The following is an 18,809-nucleotide window of genomic DNA, read 5'->3' as shown; positions in this document are numbered from 1 at the left end:
ATGTATACTGGATATTTGGTGTATTTAGCTAAAATAAACAAGATATGCAATAACATTCACCCTATTATACACAGTATTCATTTGGATTGACTAGCTATACTAGCTAGTTCACATGAAATTAACTTTTTCCACTGAGAATGTGAAAATTGTCAGTTGTAAGCAGTAGGTAGGGGATGGGCAACTACATTTGTATTTTTTTTAGGAATTCATTCGGGTTCTCAACCTACTGTTGAGAGTTGGAATAATAGAATACACAAGGTGCTATTTCGAAATGTGTTTGTGCATCAGCAGTCACTCAATTAGCCCATGTCAGCTAAAAGGTTTTCGATTGGTAAGTTAGTCTAGTGGCCAGCTATAATTCGGGGTGGGGCCCATTGATCATCAGTTATCATATTAAAAACTGAAAACATTTGCATTCATCCTATGGCAAAATGTGCAGAATTGCAAGAAATAAGATGTAAAACTGCACATTTTTCTCTCCACCCCATGGCAAAATGAGTAAAATTGCATGAAATGAGTTATAAAATTGCTATATGTTCTCTCCGCCCTATGGCAAAATGTGTAAAATTGCAGGAAATTAACTTATGACATTTTTGCTATCTCTTCACTCCCATATGAGGGGGGGCACTGAAATGTTTTGCTCAGAAGGTGGGGAGGGGGGAGTATGGATGTGGGTACGCAGACCCACTGCAGCCCCTCATGATGATTCCCGTCTTTTTGTGGCCCCCACGCCAATCAAAGTTGACCATCCTGCAGTGAAGTAGGTGGTATGCTGTGATGAAAGTGACTGCATGGTTATGCTCGAAAGAACTCGAAGAAGATTGTTCGCGCAGTGCATTATGGTGACTGTACCGGCGGTTTGCTTGGATGTTTTCGCCTGGTTCGTCTAATGTTATAGCGTGATGGCGGAAAGAAGAATCAAGAACTAATGTGTTTCTAACAACAGGTACCAGACATAGCGCACCTTCTTTTGGTTTGTCTACTCTTCAAAAAAGCTCAGCGATCATGTATTTATGTGGACTGCTTCCGTCTCTGTTTAGCTGTCAAATGGCTAACATTTTGCTAGCTTCGATTATCAGTCTACGTGTAACCAGCTGGTCTCTTCAGGCTGCTGCAGTCCTGGGTAGCTACTCGAATATCGATGCTCGAAGAGTAAATCGTATATCGTCTGTAAAGAGTAATTAGAAAAAATGGTCAATGACAGTTAATGTTGCCGGATGACGGGGAAATGCGAATGAGGACGGCGGTGTTTCACAGTTAGCTACAGTAGCTAGGTAACTTGGCCAACTAGAGTTATCGTTCTATCTTGTTCCCCACCTGAGATCGTTAACGTTAAGAAGCTGCAGTTGTCTAGCAGTGTGGTGAGGCAAACGCCTCTCTACTATCTAGCTATTTAAAAAGTGAAACAACTAACGCTAACTAGATTGTCAGTTAAAACGGTCATCTAATCCCGGCTAGTTAAAAAAAAGAACATCATCATCATCATCCCTGGTGGTCTTGAAATATTATCTGATTCGCAGAGATAGCTGACTATATTTTCTTGACATTTTGCATTGTACAGTTTTGATCCATATAGCCCTCAGCTAGCGAATTAACTTTTCATTGTAGCTGTCAATTTAACCGTTAGTTAGCAAGCTACATGCATTAACATTTGACGTTGTTGATATAGGCAGCTACGATGTCATTGCTCAATGACGTGTTCAGTGTGTGGTGATTCACGTGACGTTGGTGTAAATCAGTCATATGAAGACTTAATGTGTCTGCTATAAATCATTTATTTTCTTATTTCACCATGCATTCGATATTGTATGTTACTGAAACGGACAACAATACATATCCGTATTGATTGTAGCCTAAAGGTACCTGCCCACCTTTCACCCTAATCTTTTCAACAGACTGATTAGACAACGGAGGAGCTTTGCTCCTGTAGGCAGTTTATCATGGTCTCAGTTGCTGACACAACTGTTTTCTAGTGTGATTATATTGGTTAACCTATAGGCCCTGTTCTAGGTACCCTCCACATTAATCACCAATGGTGAATTACTTTGAATTTGATCATTCAGTTTAGGTAGGACGGGGCTAGTTATGCAGACAAAGCAATAACTGAATCAATACACAGAGGAAACGAGTCAAAAGGCATTACTTTTCTCACTGTTCGGATTCTAGCCTAACACCTGCTCAACTGCACCTCTGAGCCACAATTGTCTGAGCGACAATACATCTGCAGCATCTGCACTTTCACTTCTGCTTCACACTAGTGACTTGTGACAACAACTGAAGGTCATTGCTGTGCACAGAAAAATGGGCTGACATTTGAATGGATTGACTGAATTGATAGACTATTGACACAAGTGTTCCACTGTATCCTTCCTCTCTCAACATTTAGTTTTCTATGGCCCTATTTTCAATGCCCTTGGACTAAGAACTCTGAAGATGGTCCAGTTTAGGGTTTATATCGTGTTACCGCAAACATGAATGTTTAGGCTATGTCTTTGTTTTGTATTGATACTCTCTGACTCAGTGCTATGTTTGCTAACTCAGCTAGCCTCTGTGGAGAGGTGCACCAATGCCATGGCCTCCAGCCACAGCTCCTCCCCAGTGCCTCATCCCAGCAGTGGTGGCAGCGAGGGGATCTTCCGGAAGGACAGGGACCCTTCCTCACGACACTACAGGCCCGTCCACTCCCTGCCCGACGTCTGCCCCAAGGAGCCCACGGGTAAAGAACTAGCCTACATTTATGGTTGGCCAACAGTCTTACAAGATGAATATCTATAAAGGTTCATCTTGTGTCACTGTAGATCAGCCATATGCTGACTGTAGTCTTATTTTTCTACCCCTCTCCCAAAGTGTGCTCTTGTACACTCTCCCTCATGGATTTAAAATTGAATGGATTGGTGTAAGGAGCTCCCTCCAGCCATTCTTGCACCAATCCAAAGCTTTTAAATGCATGAGAGGATGTGAAAGAGTGCACACTTCTTGGTGAAGGGTAGAAAAATTGGTAGCCTCAAATGAGAGCGCAGTGTTGAGGATGGTGGGTCAGGCTACAGAATCTTGAGATGCATTGAATGTTTCATTACTGCTGAAGGTTTCCACTGACTACATTTCCCACGTGCCCTTGCAGGCGAGGCAGCCCGGGTGCTGTGCGAGGGCCCGTCGGTGGTGGCCGACCAGCACAGGTGGACGGTGTACAGCTCCAAGGTGAACCTCCCGGCTGCGCTGAATGACCCTCGACTGGCCAAGAGGGAGTCTGACTTCTTCACCAAAACCTGGGGCCTGGACTTTGCCGAGACAGAAGTCATGCCCTCCTTCTACCTCCCCAACATCACAAAGGAACACTTTGGCCCCTACCTGCAGGAAACAGCTCAGGTAACGAATACACACCGCTGCCCCTGTCATTCAGTGTGAATTATTCAGTAGATTGGACTGAAGTAGAGGCCACTGCCTGGCCTGGGTAGCGCTCATTAGGGCATGCAACAGAGAACATTTAAAAACATGTTGCAATGGAAAAGAAAACTGTGCATTTCTTATTGGGCAAGTCCAAATAGTCCCTTCCAGTTTGTCTGTTTGGTGCCTAATGAACACAGTCCAGGTGTCAAATCCTCTTTCTATTGTTTGGTTATTACCTTGGAACTGCCCTGTGCAATGTAATGAACATAGCATTTTAAGCTATTTCTAAGACTTTGTCCTCTTCCCTTTACTCATGGTCGAAATAGCACAAAGAAAATGCATCCACTATAATTAAACGGTATACGCTATTAGGCCTAAACTAAATCATGTCTGTGTTTCTCTGTAGAGGGAGAAAATCCATGAGCGATGCAAGAGTATCTGTTCCAACAAGGATGAGCTGGATGCTGTCTCCAGCATCACAAACAACCACGGTATGCGATATGAAACAGCTCTGCACCTGGCGCCTACAGTATCTATTCTGGGCCTCCTGTTATTAGTTTTGTCAAATATCACATTTCCTTTGTGTTTTAAGTGAGTTGATCCAACTAATGTGCTTTTTCACTTTCTGTTCTTCGTAGATAAATCAAGAACAGAGTTGGAGCAGGTGCCCAAGGTAATTACTTCCTCTTGTTTTGTGTTGTAACCATGTGAGTTGTGGGGATTTCTAGAGCCCTATTGAACCGCTTTGTCCCCTTGATTTGACTGTATGCCCTCATGATTCTCAAATGTTTATACCATTAACTTTTTAAAATAATATATTGTTTAATTATATTAATATCTCCCTAGACCAGCTAGAGCAGCACACATACTTTTTGTTTCTGGATTCCAAAATTAACATCTGGCTTAAACAGATCTTCATGAAGCCTGACTTTGCGCTAGACGACCCAACGACCTTTAACGCGGTCCTACCATGGTCCCACTTCAACAGCGCTGGCGGGAAGAGCAGCAGGGACATGGCATCGTCACGGTTACTACAGGAAAAGGTGAGCTGACGGAAAATTGTCATGTCCTGCGTTGTTTCATTGCGTCACCGTCATGTTTCCTGTTGTTGGCTTCTCCCTCTCTTTCTCAGCTGAGCCACTACCTCGACGTGGTGGAGGTGAGCATCGCGCGGCAGATCTCCCTGCGCTCCGAGGCCTTCTTCCACGCCATGTCCTCCCAGCACGAGCTCCAGGACCGCCTCACCGAAACCGCCCGCGCCGTGGCAGTCCTCCGGGGCCGCGCGGCCGCCATCGAACGCATCATGTGCGAAGGCCCGCTGCGGGCACTGCGGCAGGCATTGACGCGCTCCAACTGCGCGCGGCTGCACAACAAGCTGAAGCTGATGGCGGCGGTGCATCAGAGCCAGCCCACTGTGCAGCTGCTGCTCTCCACCTCGGAGTTCGTTGGGGCCCTGGAGCTCATCGCCACCACCAAGGAGGTGCTGCAGCTGGAGCTGCAGGGGATACACAGCTTCAGGTGAGGGTGGTGGAGACGAGTGGGGGATGTTTGTGTTACGTACTCAGATCTATCTGTCATGGCGGTGACACTCGTCTGATTTTAAATGCGCCAAACACTCATATGAGACAATCGTACATCAAATGATAGTAAGCAGCAGTCCACGCCAACTATTTATTGTAAGTAAGCTTTTATGGTGGCACAAATACAGCGTGGTGGCAGAACTGTATCACGCCGAAAGTTTAAAATACACACCACTTAGTCCCAGCCCACAGTTAAACATAGTGAAATACTCTGTGTATTTTAGAGTGTGTCCTTGTGATGCTTCTGACGTCTCCTGTTTCTCCACCCCGCCCCGCAGACACCTGGGCTCGCAGCTGTGTGAGATGGAGAAGCTGATAGACAAGATGATGGTGGGGGACTTTAGCATGTACTCCAGGAGTGACCTCAACAGGAGTCTGGAGGACGACGGACAGGTCATGGAGAAGGTCTGTACCGTTGAGATAAAATATAAACAAATGTTTATATTTAATTCTGAGGTCGTTTTTATATTTAACTCATTCGTTCTCGAATGACTTACCTGGTTACACAAAGGTTTTAAATGCACTAAATCCGCTGTCAGAAGACGGGGGACGGGGACGGGGGGGGGTGAAAAAACAAGGTTGAGGTTGAGTTCAACCGTAAATGTTGAGAAGGTTTAGTTGGAGCACCAAATTGAGGTTGTTTTTTGTCACAGTGGTCACAGATGCAATACAAACGTTCAGTCTCAATAAAGGTGGGTCTGACTCTTCCGTTTGCTACTTGGAATCTAGTGAATTAAAATGGCACATTTGGGGCAATCTCGAGATTGTTCAGATCAGAGGAAAACATCAATGTGTTTATCTTCAATCATCAACCTAATTTACATTTCAGTAGCACAATTGCCAATTGCCTTTTGTTACATGTATGGGAACTTTGAATGACTCTGAAGGAGATCTTAATTATCTCCATTACGTGGAAATCGTTTGGTTAATTGGTTTGAAATATGAATCTCTTTGTTTATTAGTTTATTGTAATTTAATTGATGAATTGGTGTCTTATCATAATTGATCTCTTGAAGTGAAGAATTACTCTGATTGGCGTTATTGGGTTTTATAGTATTGCTCACTCTCTGTCTGTCTCTCGTGTGTGTGTGTGTGTGTGGGGGGGGAGACAGGACAGGCTGGAGTCTCTGGTGTTTGGCTTGCTGAGGCAGCGGAAGCTGGATTTTCTGGACATCTACAGTGACGAGATGATCCTAGCAGCCAAAAGCATCGTCACGCAGGTAAAAGACCAGACACAAAGTATCAGAACAGACTATCTTCATGATCATAAACATTTATGGTGAAATTCGGAAAAGGGCTTTGCCATATTAAGAGTATTTCCCAAAACCTCTCCTCCAGCACCCCCTCCGAGTTCCACTTTGTTGGTCTATTCCTGAACTAGCACACCTGTATCAAACGAGAAATGCATTTTGATTTAGTAAAACCGATATAGAAAGTAACATACTCTTATCCCGCAGTCTGTTGTCGACTCGGTGTCGCAGATTGAAGAAATTGACACTGACATCGTCACGAAGTGAGTAGTACAGCTAGCTATACATTGCATGCGTTTGTATTTGCTTGAGCACATTGAGCTGAAGGTAATATCTCCCGAATGCACTGGAGGTGTGGTCAAAATATGGCCTGGTGTTCTGAAAATCCTTCCTCAACAAAGGAAAGGAAGCTAAACCAGTTGTTTATGGTTGTCTTAACAACAACAATGAGTTAAACTGCGTTAATCTGACATCCTGCTATTGAAAGCAGTGCTTGGAGTATGACACGAGGGCTGTGAAAACAATGTGTGTGTGGAAATCTAATTGAGGGCGTAACGTTAGATTATCAGATTGAAACGTATTGTTTAGGACAGGGCTCTTCAACGGTCGGCCCGCTGACCAAATTCTGCCTTCAGATCATTTGATTTGGCCCCTCAAGTTTTGTTGCATAAATAGAGACATAGAGTCTTCGGAAAGTATTCAGAACCCTTGACTTATTCCACATTTTGTTACGTTACAGCTTTATTCTAAAATTGATTAAATAAATCCAAATCCCTCGCAATCTACACACAATACCCCATAATGACAAAGCAAAAACAGGTTTTTAGACATTTTTGCAAATGTATAAAAAAAAAATATCAACATACCTTATTTACATTAGTTATCAGACACTTTGTTATGAGACTCAATTGTGCTCAGGTGTTCTTGTTTCCATTGATCATCCTTGAGATGTTTCTATAACTTGATTGGAGTCCACCTGTGGTAAATTCAATAGATTGGACATGATTTGGAGAGGTAGACACCTGTCTATATCAAGGTTCCATATTTGACAGTGCATGTCAGAGCACAAACCAAGCCATGAGGTCGAAGGAATTGTCTGTAGAGCTCCGAGACAGGATTGTGTTGAGACACAGATCTGGGGAAGGGTTCCAAAACATGTCCGCAAAAAACACTCTGGCCTCCATCATTCTTAAATGGAAGAAGTTTGGAACCACCAAGACTCTTCCCAGAGCTGGCTGCTCGGCCAAACTGAGCAATCGGGGGAGACGGGTCACGGTCAAGAAGGTGAACAAGAACCCGATGGTCACTCTGACAGAGGTCCAGAGTTCCTCTGTGGAGATGGGAGGACCTTCCAGAAGGACAACCATCTTGCAGCACTCCACCAATCAGTTCTTTATGATTGAGTAGCCAGACGGAAGCCACTCCTCAGTAAAAGGCACATGACAGCCCGCTTGGAGTTTGCCAAAGGGCACCTAAAGACTCTCAGACCATGAGAAACAAGATTGTCTGGTCTGATGAAACCAAGATTCAACCTTGTGACCTGAATGCCAAGCATCACATCTGGAGGAAACCTGGCACCATCCATACGGTGAAGCATGGTGGTGGTAGCATCATGCTGTGGGGATGTTTTTCAGCGGCAGGGACTGGGAGACTAGTCAGGACCAAGGGAAAGGATCAAAGCACAGAGATCCTTGATGGAAAACCTAGCTTCGTGAGTCTCAATGTCCTTGAGTGGCCGAGCCTAAGCCAGTTACCCATCAAACATCTCTGGAGAGACCTGAAAATAGCTGTGCAGCAACGCTTCCCATCCAACCTGACAGAGTTTGAGAGGATCTGCAGAGAAGAATGGGAGAAACTTTCCAAATACAGGTGTGCCAAGCTTGTAGCATCATACCCAAGAAGACTCGAGGCTGTAATCCCTGCCGACGTACTGAGTAAAGGGTCTGAATACTTATGTAAATGTGATTTAAGTTTATTTTTAATACATTTGCAAAAATGTCTAAATAAGTTTTTGCTTTGTTATTATGGGGTATTGTGTGGAGATTGATGAGGAAAAACAACAATTTAATCAATTTTGGAATAAGGGTGTAATGTATTTCAAGTCAAGGGTTCTGAATGCATTCCGAATGTACTGTGTTTTTGTGTGCATGCACTCAACACAAATATTAATACAACATGTAAAGTGTTGGTCCCATGTTTCATGAGCTGAAATTAAAGATCCCAGAATTGTTCCATACGCACATAAAGCTTATTTCTCTCAAATTTAGTGCACAAATTTGTTTACATCCGTGTTAGTGATTATTTCTCCTTTGCCAAGATAATCTATTCACCTGACCGGTGTGGCATATCAATAAGCTGGACAGACAAGTGTAGGGGGCCAGATGTGACTGAATTTTTGCGGGTGGGGAGAGAGGGTGGAGGAGGATGCTTGCCTTGAAGCATTGGGCATCTTGTTATGACAGGGATTATAAATGCTAGTTGGAACATCCCATAATTATCACGTTTCACATTTTATTTATTAACTACAGGAAGGTAAAACGTGTTTTTAATTCTGCTGCTCTGCACACACAAGCTCGCTAGCTAGAACTAGTCCAACGTTAAGCCAACTGTCGGAAGTTCAGTTAAAGTTAAAGTTCCTCCATAGAAGCCGCTCCTCCATAGGTGTAATTCTGTGGGCCTAATTCTTCTGTAATTAGACATATCTTCCTAATTTCTTAATCACGCTTCGAACGTCAGTAGGCTACAGTAGAATATGCTTCAGAGATGGGAGGGGTATGTAGCCTACACACACACTGGCAAATATTTTCAGCTGGCAGGCTGACCCTGGAATACGTTTCTTATTGACAGTGAGGGCTTTGCATAGGTGCTTTGTTGGACTAAGAATGTTTTTTTAATAATTAAAAAATATATTTATTTTGGTGAAAAATATTTGAGTTGTTGACAACACTATTAGGCAACATAAATTGGTTAAATCACATTTCATGACCCAATTCATCAATATTCAGACAAAGTTGTGTATAAAATAATGCCTATAATAATACAAACTGCACTGTCTTATCTCAGTGTTGTCTGAACATGTGGGAAACATGGTGAAAAAACCTGTCTCATTTAGAAATGTAAGAGAACCATTTTGAGGGACATGGCACTATACACCACCTGAAGCATTAATTTCAATGTAATTCAGTATTTATGTTTGGACATAAAAAATTACCATAATTTGACATCAGTCCTCATTTAACAATGCTTACCTACCTCTGAAAGCCATTGAAGCAGACCTAAAATAAAAAAATATATATTGTTCACATGAGTAAAAATGCTATGCATTGCTGGTGTGACCCTCCTGGTAGAACTCTGTTATTTTCAAAATAAACATTAAGCTGGCACAGAAAAGCACAAAATTATTGCAAGTTCTTATTTGAGTTGTTAGTAATAGGAATTGAAGGTTAATAAAAAATTTAAAAATCCTAGATGTTTTTCAACAGAGTTAAAGGGTTCTTTCTGTTGCAAAACATTTTGATATGGTTTGCACTAATGAATACAACCCTGCTTTCTGGTTGGTCAGGCTGGCAGACCAGATGCGTCTGATGACCTTCCCCCAGTGGTTTGAGCTGTTGAAGTCCGTCTTTGAGAACTTCATTCTCTTCCTGAAGAGGATCAAGGTGAGGATCATACTTCATTAAAACACAATCACAGTCAGATTTAATCAAAATGGGATTTATGGAATTGTCTTCTTGCTGAATAGAAGACTTGAAGTGTTTTTTTTTCTTTGGCGTTTTTCGTTGGTGCACTTTAAAACAGCTGGTTTGTACATTATTTTACTGGCCCATTGGTAGTACATGATTAATACCTTTGTGTAGGACTCTGATGATCTGTGCCTTTCATTTATCTTGTGTAGTTAGCAATGTTGGTGTCAATTCCATTTCAATTCAATAAGCTTTTCAGTAAGGAAAATGTCTAATTGGATTTGAAATTGGTTTACTTTCTGAATTGCCTGGAATTTAAATGGGAGTGACCAAAACCCTGGTAGTTAGTTCCTCTGCCCTATAAGTTTGTCCTTATGCTGTGCCCCACAGGTGACACTCAGTGTGGTGAGGAATGTGGTGCTGGAGGCGCTGGACAGCAACCAGAAGAGCCGTCTGCTGGAGCGGGCTGCAGCGGGGGGCCTGACTGAGGCCCCAGGGACCCCTCTCAACCAGGAGGAAGCAGAACTGGCCTACCTCACGCACGAGGGCCTGTTCATCAGCGACGCTCTCAATGATGCCCAGCTGCACCTGGGGGCAAGCACAGGCCAGGAGCAGAGCTCCACCGTGGGGCCCAGGCAGGCCCTATCACGTATGGATGGTTGTGGTAGTGACTCCGCCTCAGGGACCACCGAGTCGTCCACCAGCAGGGAACACGCTTTCCAGCCAGGAGGGGCCGCCATCTCGTGAGTCACTCACCACCTTCACCAAACGCACTGTTAACACTACTGAGTCAGGTTAACACTACTGAGTCAGGTTAACACTACTGAGTCAGGATATACTGTGCTGTGCTGGCCTGGTTATTATTCCACCAAAGTAAAGTTTAGGTTGGCATGGCAGTGTGAAAAAGATTCAATACATGCTGCACATCTGTATACACTCAGGAAATCAAAGTAACTGTCCAGTGTTTTCTGATTTTTATCAAATATGATCTATTATTAATTACAATATACGTGAACTAGTTTTCCTTCCAAAATGTTTTATGCTAAAAAGCAAAAGAATACAGGGTTATTCTGGATCAAAAAAAGGGCTTAGGTGGTGGCAGGGGGCGCAGTCGGTCCGTTAGCGAGAACATTTTAGAGGCCCCCCAATTCTACATGTTCTCGAGGCTCCATGGGAGAATATTTTCCTGCAATTCTATACACTTTTCTGTGGTTAACCCTAGAGTCGATGTCCGCTCCCCTTTGGAAATCAAGTTGGCATAATAAAAAAAATCCCCATTAAAAAAAAAAAAAAGATCTCTGTTTTAAGCTAGATATATCCACCGCATCCTCAGATGTCGGCCATCTGCGGTGGAAGGTGGCCCGAGCTACAGCAGTGTTTGTTAGACCAGGAGACATCCCGAAAATCGGTCTTCTCACAGAAACGACTATTATGACCCCTCTATATAGAGACTCAAAAAACTCCGCTTTGCTCTATGACGCCCACAAGCGTCACGGGACTGGTCTGAAGTCAGTACTGCCGATCTGCCACCTTCCCGTCTGTAGCATCCGAACAGTTTGGGCAACAACATTAATATAACCCCTCTGTGGAAAGGTGGGTCTCTCTAGGACGCCTCACAAGACTTGTCTGAAAGGTAGCCCAGTACCAGTTCAAACAAATGATGTATATTAGGTACAGCACCCTGTTCACGAAAATGGATCGCTCCTACAGACAGTGAGTCACGTGGCCGTCGCTTGCTATATTAAGCAAATAACTTTTTATTATACTTTATTTCGTATTGTCTACTACTGAGTGTCCCTTAAGTGCCATCTGTATTCTGTTCAATAGAATTACAAAAACAAAAGTGTCGTTCTAGTAATTGCATTTCTATGCTGTCTGTCCGGCTGCAGGTCCAGTGAGGACCTGATGCCCAGTGATCTGGAGCTGGGCCGCGTGGCCAATAACATCCAGGAGCTGCTCTACACCGCCTCAGACGTCAGCCACGACCGCTGTGTCAAAGTCCTCATGGCCAGAGCCAAGGTAGCTAGCTCGTTTAACGCATGACAGGATAAACAACACGCAGCATGACCAATGCACTCTCAGCTGGCTTATGTGTGACTTTCCATTGATGTTCTGAAGTGGCAAAGTAAAATGGGAATAACTCCAACCCTGCTAGTAGTATTTCATGTTTGTAACCTTGAAAAAAATCCCTTTCTCTCTCCGTCAGGATGGCTCCCTGGAGCGTCTGAGCTCGGCAGAGTTTGTGTTTCTGTCCCAGGCGGTGGAAGGCTTTGTGAGGGACACGGAGGAGCTGTGCTGCAGGCGCAGTGTGTCCCTAAGGGGGGCGCTACAGAGCCAGGCCAACCGCTTTGTCCACCGCTTCCACGAGGAGCGTAAGACCAAGCTCAGGTATTAGACTGGAGAGTACAGACACACACACACACACACACACACTTCTAAATAGGGATTAGAGGTGCAATACTTCAGGAACTTAAACCGTCTATCCTAACTGTGCGTGTGGGTTCTCTCCAGTCTGCTGCTGGACAATGAGCGGTGGAAACAGGCAGAGGTTCCTGCAGAATTCCAGGACCTGGTTAACTCCATAGCAGATGGCAGGATCACACTACCCGAACGCAAACCCCAAGGTAACATACCATTTGAGCACAAAATGAGCACCTGCGGGTAGATTTAGATTTTGTCTGGTTAGAATGTCTATTTCACCAGGCAGGTGGTCAATTTGCAGGACTACAGTGCGAGTATTACTTTTGAGAATAAAGAGTCAAAGGTCAAGTGTGAGCACAGTTGGGGTTAGAAAAATGCTGCAGTAGTTGTTTTCAAAGTATTTCTGCTGTTTTGTTTCATAGCTGCTAATCGCTCAAATAAATAGGAATCCTATGTCCCACCTCGCAGTAACACAGCCTGGCAGGGGAGCTAGGCACACTGAGTGAAGTGCTGATAGATTCATTTTGGAGACGCACAGGCTTAAAAGTTGGTCCAATTTACTCGAAAGTCTGCAATGTAAAACTTTTTCATTTTTTGGGGTTATTTACATTACGAGGTTGTTTTTCAACCATAGTTTGAGTCTGTGGCTTCAACTGGTAGCAAAGAGACAGATCACAAATCTCGGAGACACAAGACCACTCGAGTGGCTCAGTTACCACGGTAACCTCCCACCCTTAAAGCAGCTGAACATTTTCTGGTATTTTGGTCAAGACTCGGGTCATAAAAAATGAAATGAAATTCAGCAATATACCACATTACTTCTTACTAATATGTCTTTTTTAGAAACATTACAAAGGTCATCTGTTTTTTGGTGTTTATGTAATTATGACAAAAATATTTTGGTTAAAGACCTGAGTGGCTGGTAGATATTTTCATCTACCTGCCACAGTGGCTGGTGGACTAAAGTGAATGTTATGCCCTGTATACCATGCTTACCATCGTCTGTCACTGACCCACGCTCTGCACCACTGTCAGTCCAGGTTCCCGATGGTCAGTCCCCAAAACATATTTGTCTGTCCCCAGACTGACTGAGTTTATTTTCTGTCTCCTCCTCAATACCAGGCACAGAGGAAAGGAAACCAAGTGATTATTTGCACATTGATGGCCAGAAATATGCTGTTGTTGGGTAGGTAACTACAATAAATGCTCATTTCCACTCCCACATTCAAAACGTAAGGCTTGTAGGACAAATTATGATAAGACCCTTGTTGACTGGTGACCTCTGTCCTCCTCATCAGCACGGTGTTACTACTGATCCGGATCTTCCTGGAGTACTGTCAGTGTGTCAACGACATCCCTTCCATCTCCACGGATATGCTCACTCGCCTCTCAGACCTACTCAAGGTAACAACACCTCCCCCCTCCCCGTGTGTGGCAACAGTCTAGAATAATGGTCTGAGTGTTTGCTACATTCACCTGGCTAGCATCCCACTAACAAACTGCCATCGTGTTGAATTGAATGGTCCCTGACCCCCCCCCCCACCCTCCTTTGACAGCACTTCAACTCACGGAGCTGCCAGCTGGTCCTGGGGGCAGGAGCACTACAAGTGGTGGGACTCAAGACCATCACCACTAAAAACCTGGGTGTGTACCAGGGCATGTGAGCGGAGTGCGATTCCCGCCGCTCCAGTAGCGCTCCGTTCACAATCTCAGGGCATGCCCGGCCCAGCATGCATCTGTAGTCTGCTTGTGTGCTGCCATCTATAGCCCCTTGCTTTAGCTACTGCCATGGAGTTCGCTAAATATTTTCATAAAGAAACTGATAAAACGCACAGCTGCTAAATCAAGGTGACTTAGAAAGATGAGGACCAAGAGCAAGAGAGGGAGTGTTCACAAACTAAAGAATCATTGTGGAATCTGAAGAGACACACATCCCAAAAGCATGATGGTGTACTTACTACATGCACATGCTAAAAGAAAGGAACGAGGTGGGTAGATGACTACAGTGCGTTCGGAAAGTATTCGGACCCCTTGACTTTTTCCAAATGTTCGGACGTTACAGCCTTCAACTAAAATGGATTCAATTATTTGTTTTCCCTCACAAGACCTCATAATGACAAAGTGAAAACCGATTTTTTGGGGGGAATTCTTGCAAATGTATTACAAATTTAAAACAAACCTTATTTACATAATTATTCAGACCCTTAGCTTTGAGACTCAAATTGAGCTCCGGTGCATCCGGTTTCCAATGATCATCCTTGAGATGTTTCTACAACTTGATTGGACATGATTTGGGAAGGCACACACCTGTCTATATAAGGTCCCACAGTGTATCTCAGAGCAAAAACCAAACTCTGAGGCAGGACTGTGTCGAGGCACAGATCTGGGGAAAGGTGCCAAGTCTCAATGTCCTTAAGTGGCCCAGCCAGAGCCCGGACTTGAACCTGATCGAACATCTCTGGAGACCTGAAAATACCAGTGTACTGTGCAGTGACGCTCCCCATTCAACCTGACAGAGCTTGAGAGGATCTGCAGAGAAGAATGGGAGAAACTCTCCAAATACAGGTGTCCCAAGCTTGTAGTGTCATACCCAAGAAGACTCCAGGCTCTAATTGCTGCCAAAAAGGGCTTCAACAAAGTACTTAGTAAAGGGTCTGAATACTGTAAATGTGATTTTATTTATTTATTTAAATACATTTGCTAAAATATCTAAACCTGTTATTGCTTTGCCATTATGGGGTATTGTGTGTAGATTGAGGGAGGGGGGGGAAACGATTCAATCAATTTTAGAAAAAAGCTGTAAAGTAACAAAATGTGGAAAAGGTCAATGGGTTCTGAATTCTTACCCGAAAGCACTGCAAGTGTGTCCATTGTAGCAAAGTGTTTCTAAACTAAAAATCAGGTCTCTTAAAAGTAGTATTAATTTTTGTTCTGTTACCTATACAATAGGCCGTAATTGATTTTGGCCCAATAGGCCTGGCATATTCCCATGTTCAAGGCGCTTTCTGTTCGGATAGGGTTATTTTGCCTATAAACCTTTAGGCCTGCTTATAGAAAAAAACAACTGCATCTCTGCCCAGCCTAGCAATAGTGGCCAAAGGGGTGTTTAGCATCCCCAGTGGCTCTGCAAGAGAAGAGAATGTCTGCTACATTTACATTTAAGTCATTTAGCAGACGCTCTTATCCAGAGCGACTTACAAATTGGTGCGTTCACCTTATGACATCCAATGGCTGACAGGCTCCTTCACATAAGCCTGAATCCACAGACTGGCCAAACTCCTGTTTCTAAAACTTTATTCAAAGGCACTGTCATTTTTAATTTACTTCGAATTAAATAAAAAATTAAGTCACTGCTTATTTGCGCAACTTATAGACTATAATCATTTAATACAGCAAAATGTTTACGTGCTGAGCGCTTTATGTCCCTACCAGCCAATTGTGTCGCACTCGTAAATGCTTCAAAGTATTTCTTCGTTGGCTGTAGCCTTGACATAATCTAAATCATTTTCACAACCTGTCTGGCTCCTGGCCTATTTAGTGTTAATATGCTGTTTAATATGACATGTAGCCTATTTGAAATGATATGCACTTCTTTTATTCAAACACTTTTCATTCAAATCATATGGCTTAGTTTCAATTCTTCAAAACCAAATGGTAGGTCCAGGTAGTCACAATAATAGATGGATGTTGGTTAAATAGGGATTTTAATGAATGGAGCGAATTAGGAAGGGCAGTTTAACCTGTGGGCGCAGAGCGGTGTTTCGTGGAGCGGTTGGAAAGGACTTGGAGCGCCGGAGCAGGGCGCCAGCTCTGCTCAATGAGCGGGATTTCCAACCGCTCAACTCCGCTCACATACTCTGCTATGTACCACTTGGTCGTGTCCAATAAGACAAGCGCAATTTCATTTTCCATTTGAAATTGTCTATGGTGTTTGCCCTACTGAACACAACCTGGTGCTTTGCTATGAACCGTAGGCTTTGCCCCACTACAGGGTTACCTCCACATTTAGTGTGTGTGGAAATAACCATAGTGTGTCTTTCCTCAGCCCTGGCCTCTCGCTGTCTTCAGCTGGTGGTTCACTACATTCCCGTCATCAGGGCCCACTTTGAGACCAAGCTGGCGCCCAAGCAGTACAGTGTCCTCAGGCACTTTGACCACATCACTAAGGTGAGCACTGACATCCACAGACCTGCACGCACGAGGACAGTACTCTAGTTCAGGGATTCACTTGTACACTGTGAGTGACACGATGTGCAGGCCTCGAGTTTTAATACCCCCCCCCCCTCCTGTTTTGGGCCAGGACTACAACGATCACATAGCAGAGATCTCCGCTAAATTGATGGCGATCATGGACAGCTTGTTTGAGAAGGTGCTGTCTAAGGTGAGTTCTACAGGTCTGAACCGCTCTCAAACTCTCCCCGTCTAACCTGCAACACCACTTTATGAAGATAGCTGTAGCCAGTGTCAATCAGTGTATCAACATATGTGAATATCTACTTGGTCTCCTGCCAGTATGAAGTCAAGGCCCCCATGCCCTCGGCCTGCTTTCGCAACGTGTGTAAACAAATGGCCAAAATGCACGAAGCCCTTTACGAGCTCCTACCTGAGGAACAGGCACAGGTAACATATGGCAATAATACCACATATCTTATTCAATTACTTCTAATTATTCCAATTTGTCATTCTGAATAATACAATGTACTACGTAACTACGGTACCTTATACTGCTATTATAACATACTGGGCACGTTCCAGGTTGTCTTCATTGCAGTCGCAACTGACTAGACATGTTGAGTTGAGGGTAACACTTTTTTTTTTTTTTTTTTCCCTCTTTCCTCCGGGCCTTAGATGTTGTTCCTGAGGATCAATGCAAGCTTTAAAATGCACCTTAAAAGGCAGCTGGCCCGTCTCGGCGTGCACCACGACGGTGGACCTCAACATGGGTGGGTGTTTCTCTGATTCTGTGGTGGTTGAGAGATCTGCTTGATGATCTTGATTGACCATACTAAACAGAAAGCTCAATGGAGAATCTCTAGTGAAAGTGATTTTGGTCCAGAACTTGGCTTAATGTGTCTGATAAAACAGCTTCTTGTCACTAAAGGACAATGCACTTTACAATTGACTTGTTGAATGATGACTTGAAAGCACTCTGATTTCTCACCCCACTCCAGGCTGGTGACGGTGGATGTGGCATTTTACACTGAGAACGTTCAATCACTGAGGGCCCTTGAAAAGCTGGACTTGAACATGGCTGAGATCTGGGAGCAGAAGAGGTGATGATGGGGGAGGGAGTAGTCGTCCTACCTACAGTGTGACGCCATGTTAACTCTCCCTGGAGGGAAGGGAGAAACTAACTCTAATCAGGTTGTTGTAAAGAGACTGTGCCTGCCCAGGGATCTCACTGAAGCCACCTGAAGAGGGCAACTGTCTGGGTACAGAAAGAGAGCGGAAGTCTGGTAGTGGTGGTGCTTCCTCAAGGGAGAAACTGCCCCAGGCAGCAGCGCTGTGGGACCAAACCCTGAAAGCAGCCATGATGTAGAACAGGCTACGTAACATGGCACCCTATTTAGTGTACCACTAGCACAATATATAGGGAATAGGGTGCCATTTCGGACACCGACATGGGCTTTCTTTTAAAGCGCAGCTCTGAGAGACTTTTAGGACACAACTAACTGCTGCCTGTCACCGCATCACACTGTGCAATTCAACTATAGACTTTGATTGGCCTGAAATGTCGACAGGGTTCAGAACATGTCACTTACTGGAGAAGTTTTTTTATTTTTGTTCAGGTTGAAAGCATATGGTTTATCTCACGTCCATCAACAAAGCCACTCTGACGGATTCAGACCTGTGTTTAAGCTAAATGGTCATGTAAGTTGACCAAACATTTGATTTCTTCTCAATTTGCACTGAATACAGCAGTCACTTATTTAACATTTTACTGTGCAATTTCTCTCCAATAATAATGCCACTGAGCATTGCTAGTTAGTTAAATTGCTTGTCTACCGACAGACATTATGCACAATTGTTCCCCTCTCTGTAATGACCGAGCTAAGTCATTCTATAAGGCATTATCTTCCAACAAGGCTGCAGTAAACTCCACTGCATCAGTCGTGTGACAGTTCTATCCAGCGTTCTCACCTGTTGTATTGCATGAGCGAACATTGGTTTCTGGAGTCAAGCTCGAACCAAAACAGTCTTATTACCCAGTTCTATTAACTGCCTGTGTGAACGTTACACCTCATCCAATGGTATATAAGAAGCAGTCTACTTCAAAAGTGCCTACTTTTGATAACTATCAAAGACAGACAATAGTATACTGTTTGAGTGCCTGTGTATATGTCTGTCTGTTGGGCCCTCATTGCTGCTCTGGTTGTGATGGGTTATGAAGTGTGGCAAACTGAAAATCTGACCGCATGCCTGAGCGTTTTGTCTTGAATCCCAGGAAACTGAATAAAACATGGGACAATATAGAAGCATTTCCACTT

General features: G+C 43.9%; 1 protein-coding gene across 2 annotated transcripts; it reads left to right on the top strand.

Annotated features, from left to right (window-relative positions):
• Positions 1-820: 820 nt before the first annotated feature.
• On the top strand, positions 821-18,800 carry LOC115103853 (vacuolar protein sorting-associated protein 54-like). Of its 2 annotated transcripts, XM_029624849.2 has the most exons (23): positions 826-946; positions 2,542-2,716; positions 3,122-3,366; positions 3,794-3,878; positions 4,026-4,060; positions 4,299-4,430; positions 4,520-4,905; positions 5,246-5,372; positions 6,080-6,187; positions 6,425-6,480; positions 9,780-9,876; positions 10,291-10,643; positions 11,790-11,919; positions 12,107-12,288; positions 12,412-12,524; positions 13,444-13,507; positions 13,620-13,725; positions 13,878-13,965; positions 16,367-16,488; positions 16,622-16,702; positions 16,834-16,941; positions 17,170-17,264; positions 17,493-18,800. In XM_029624849.2, the coding sequence occupies exons 2-23, from the start codon at positions 2,572-2,574 to the stop codon at positions 17,596-17,598; spliced, it is 2,964 nt and encodes a 987-aa protein (XP_029480709.1). In that variant the 5' UTR covers positions 826-946; positions 2,542-2,571; the 3' UTR covers positions 17,599-18,800. The 2 variants fall into 2 exon arrangements, 1 of the variants encoding a protein (XP_029480709.1); XR_003859662.2 differs by lacking the exons at positions 13,878-13,965; positions 17,170-17,264; positions 17,493-18,800 and having other exon boundaries at positions 821-946; positions 16,834-16,921.
• The last annotated feature ends 9 nt before the right edge of the window (positions 18,801-18,809 follow it).

The sequence above is a fragment of the Oncorhynchus nerka genome, linkage group LG15 (genome assembly GCF_034236695.1).
Source record: "Oncorhynchus nerka isolate Pitt River linkage group LG15, Oner_Uvic_2.0, whole genome shotgun sequence".
NCBI classification, from domain to species: Eukaryota; Metazoa; Chordata; class Actinopteri; order Salmoniformes; family Salmonidae; genus Oncorhynchus; species Oncorhynchus nerka.
The sequence above is the reverse complement of the archived record's forward strand: the minus strand, read 5'-3'. Positions and strand labels throughout refer to the sequence as shown.

Coding starts and splice junctions, on each gene's coding strand:
- LOC115103853 (XM_029624849.2), top strand. CDS start 2,572: ATGGCCTCCAGCCACAGCTCCTCCCCAGTGCCTCATCCCAGCAGTGGT. Junction 3,879..4,025: donor CAGCATCACAAACAACCACG/GTATGCGATATG, acceptor TGTTCTTCGTAG/ATAAATCAAGAACAGAGTTG. Junction 17,265..17,492: donor GACGGTGGACCTCAACATGG/GTGGGTGTTTCT, acceptor ACCCCACTCCAG/GCTGGTGACGGTGGATGTGG.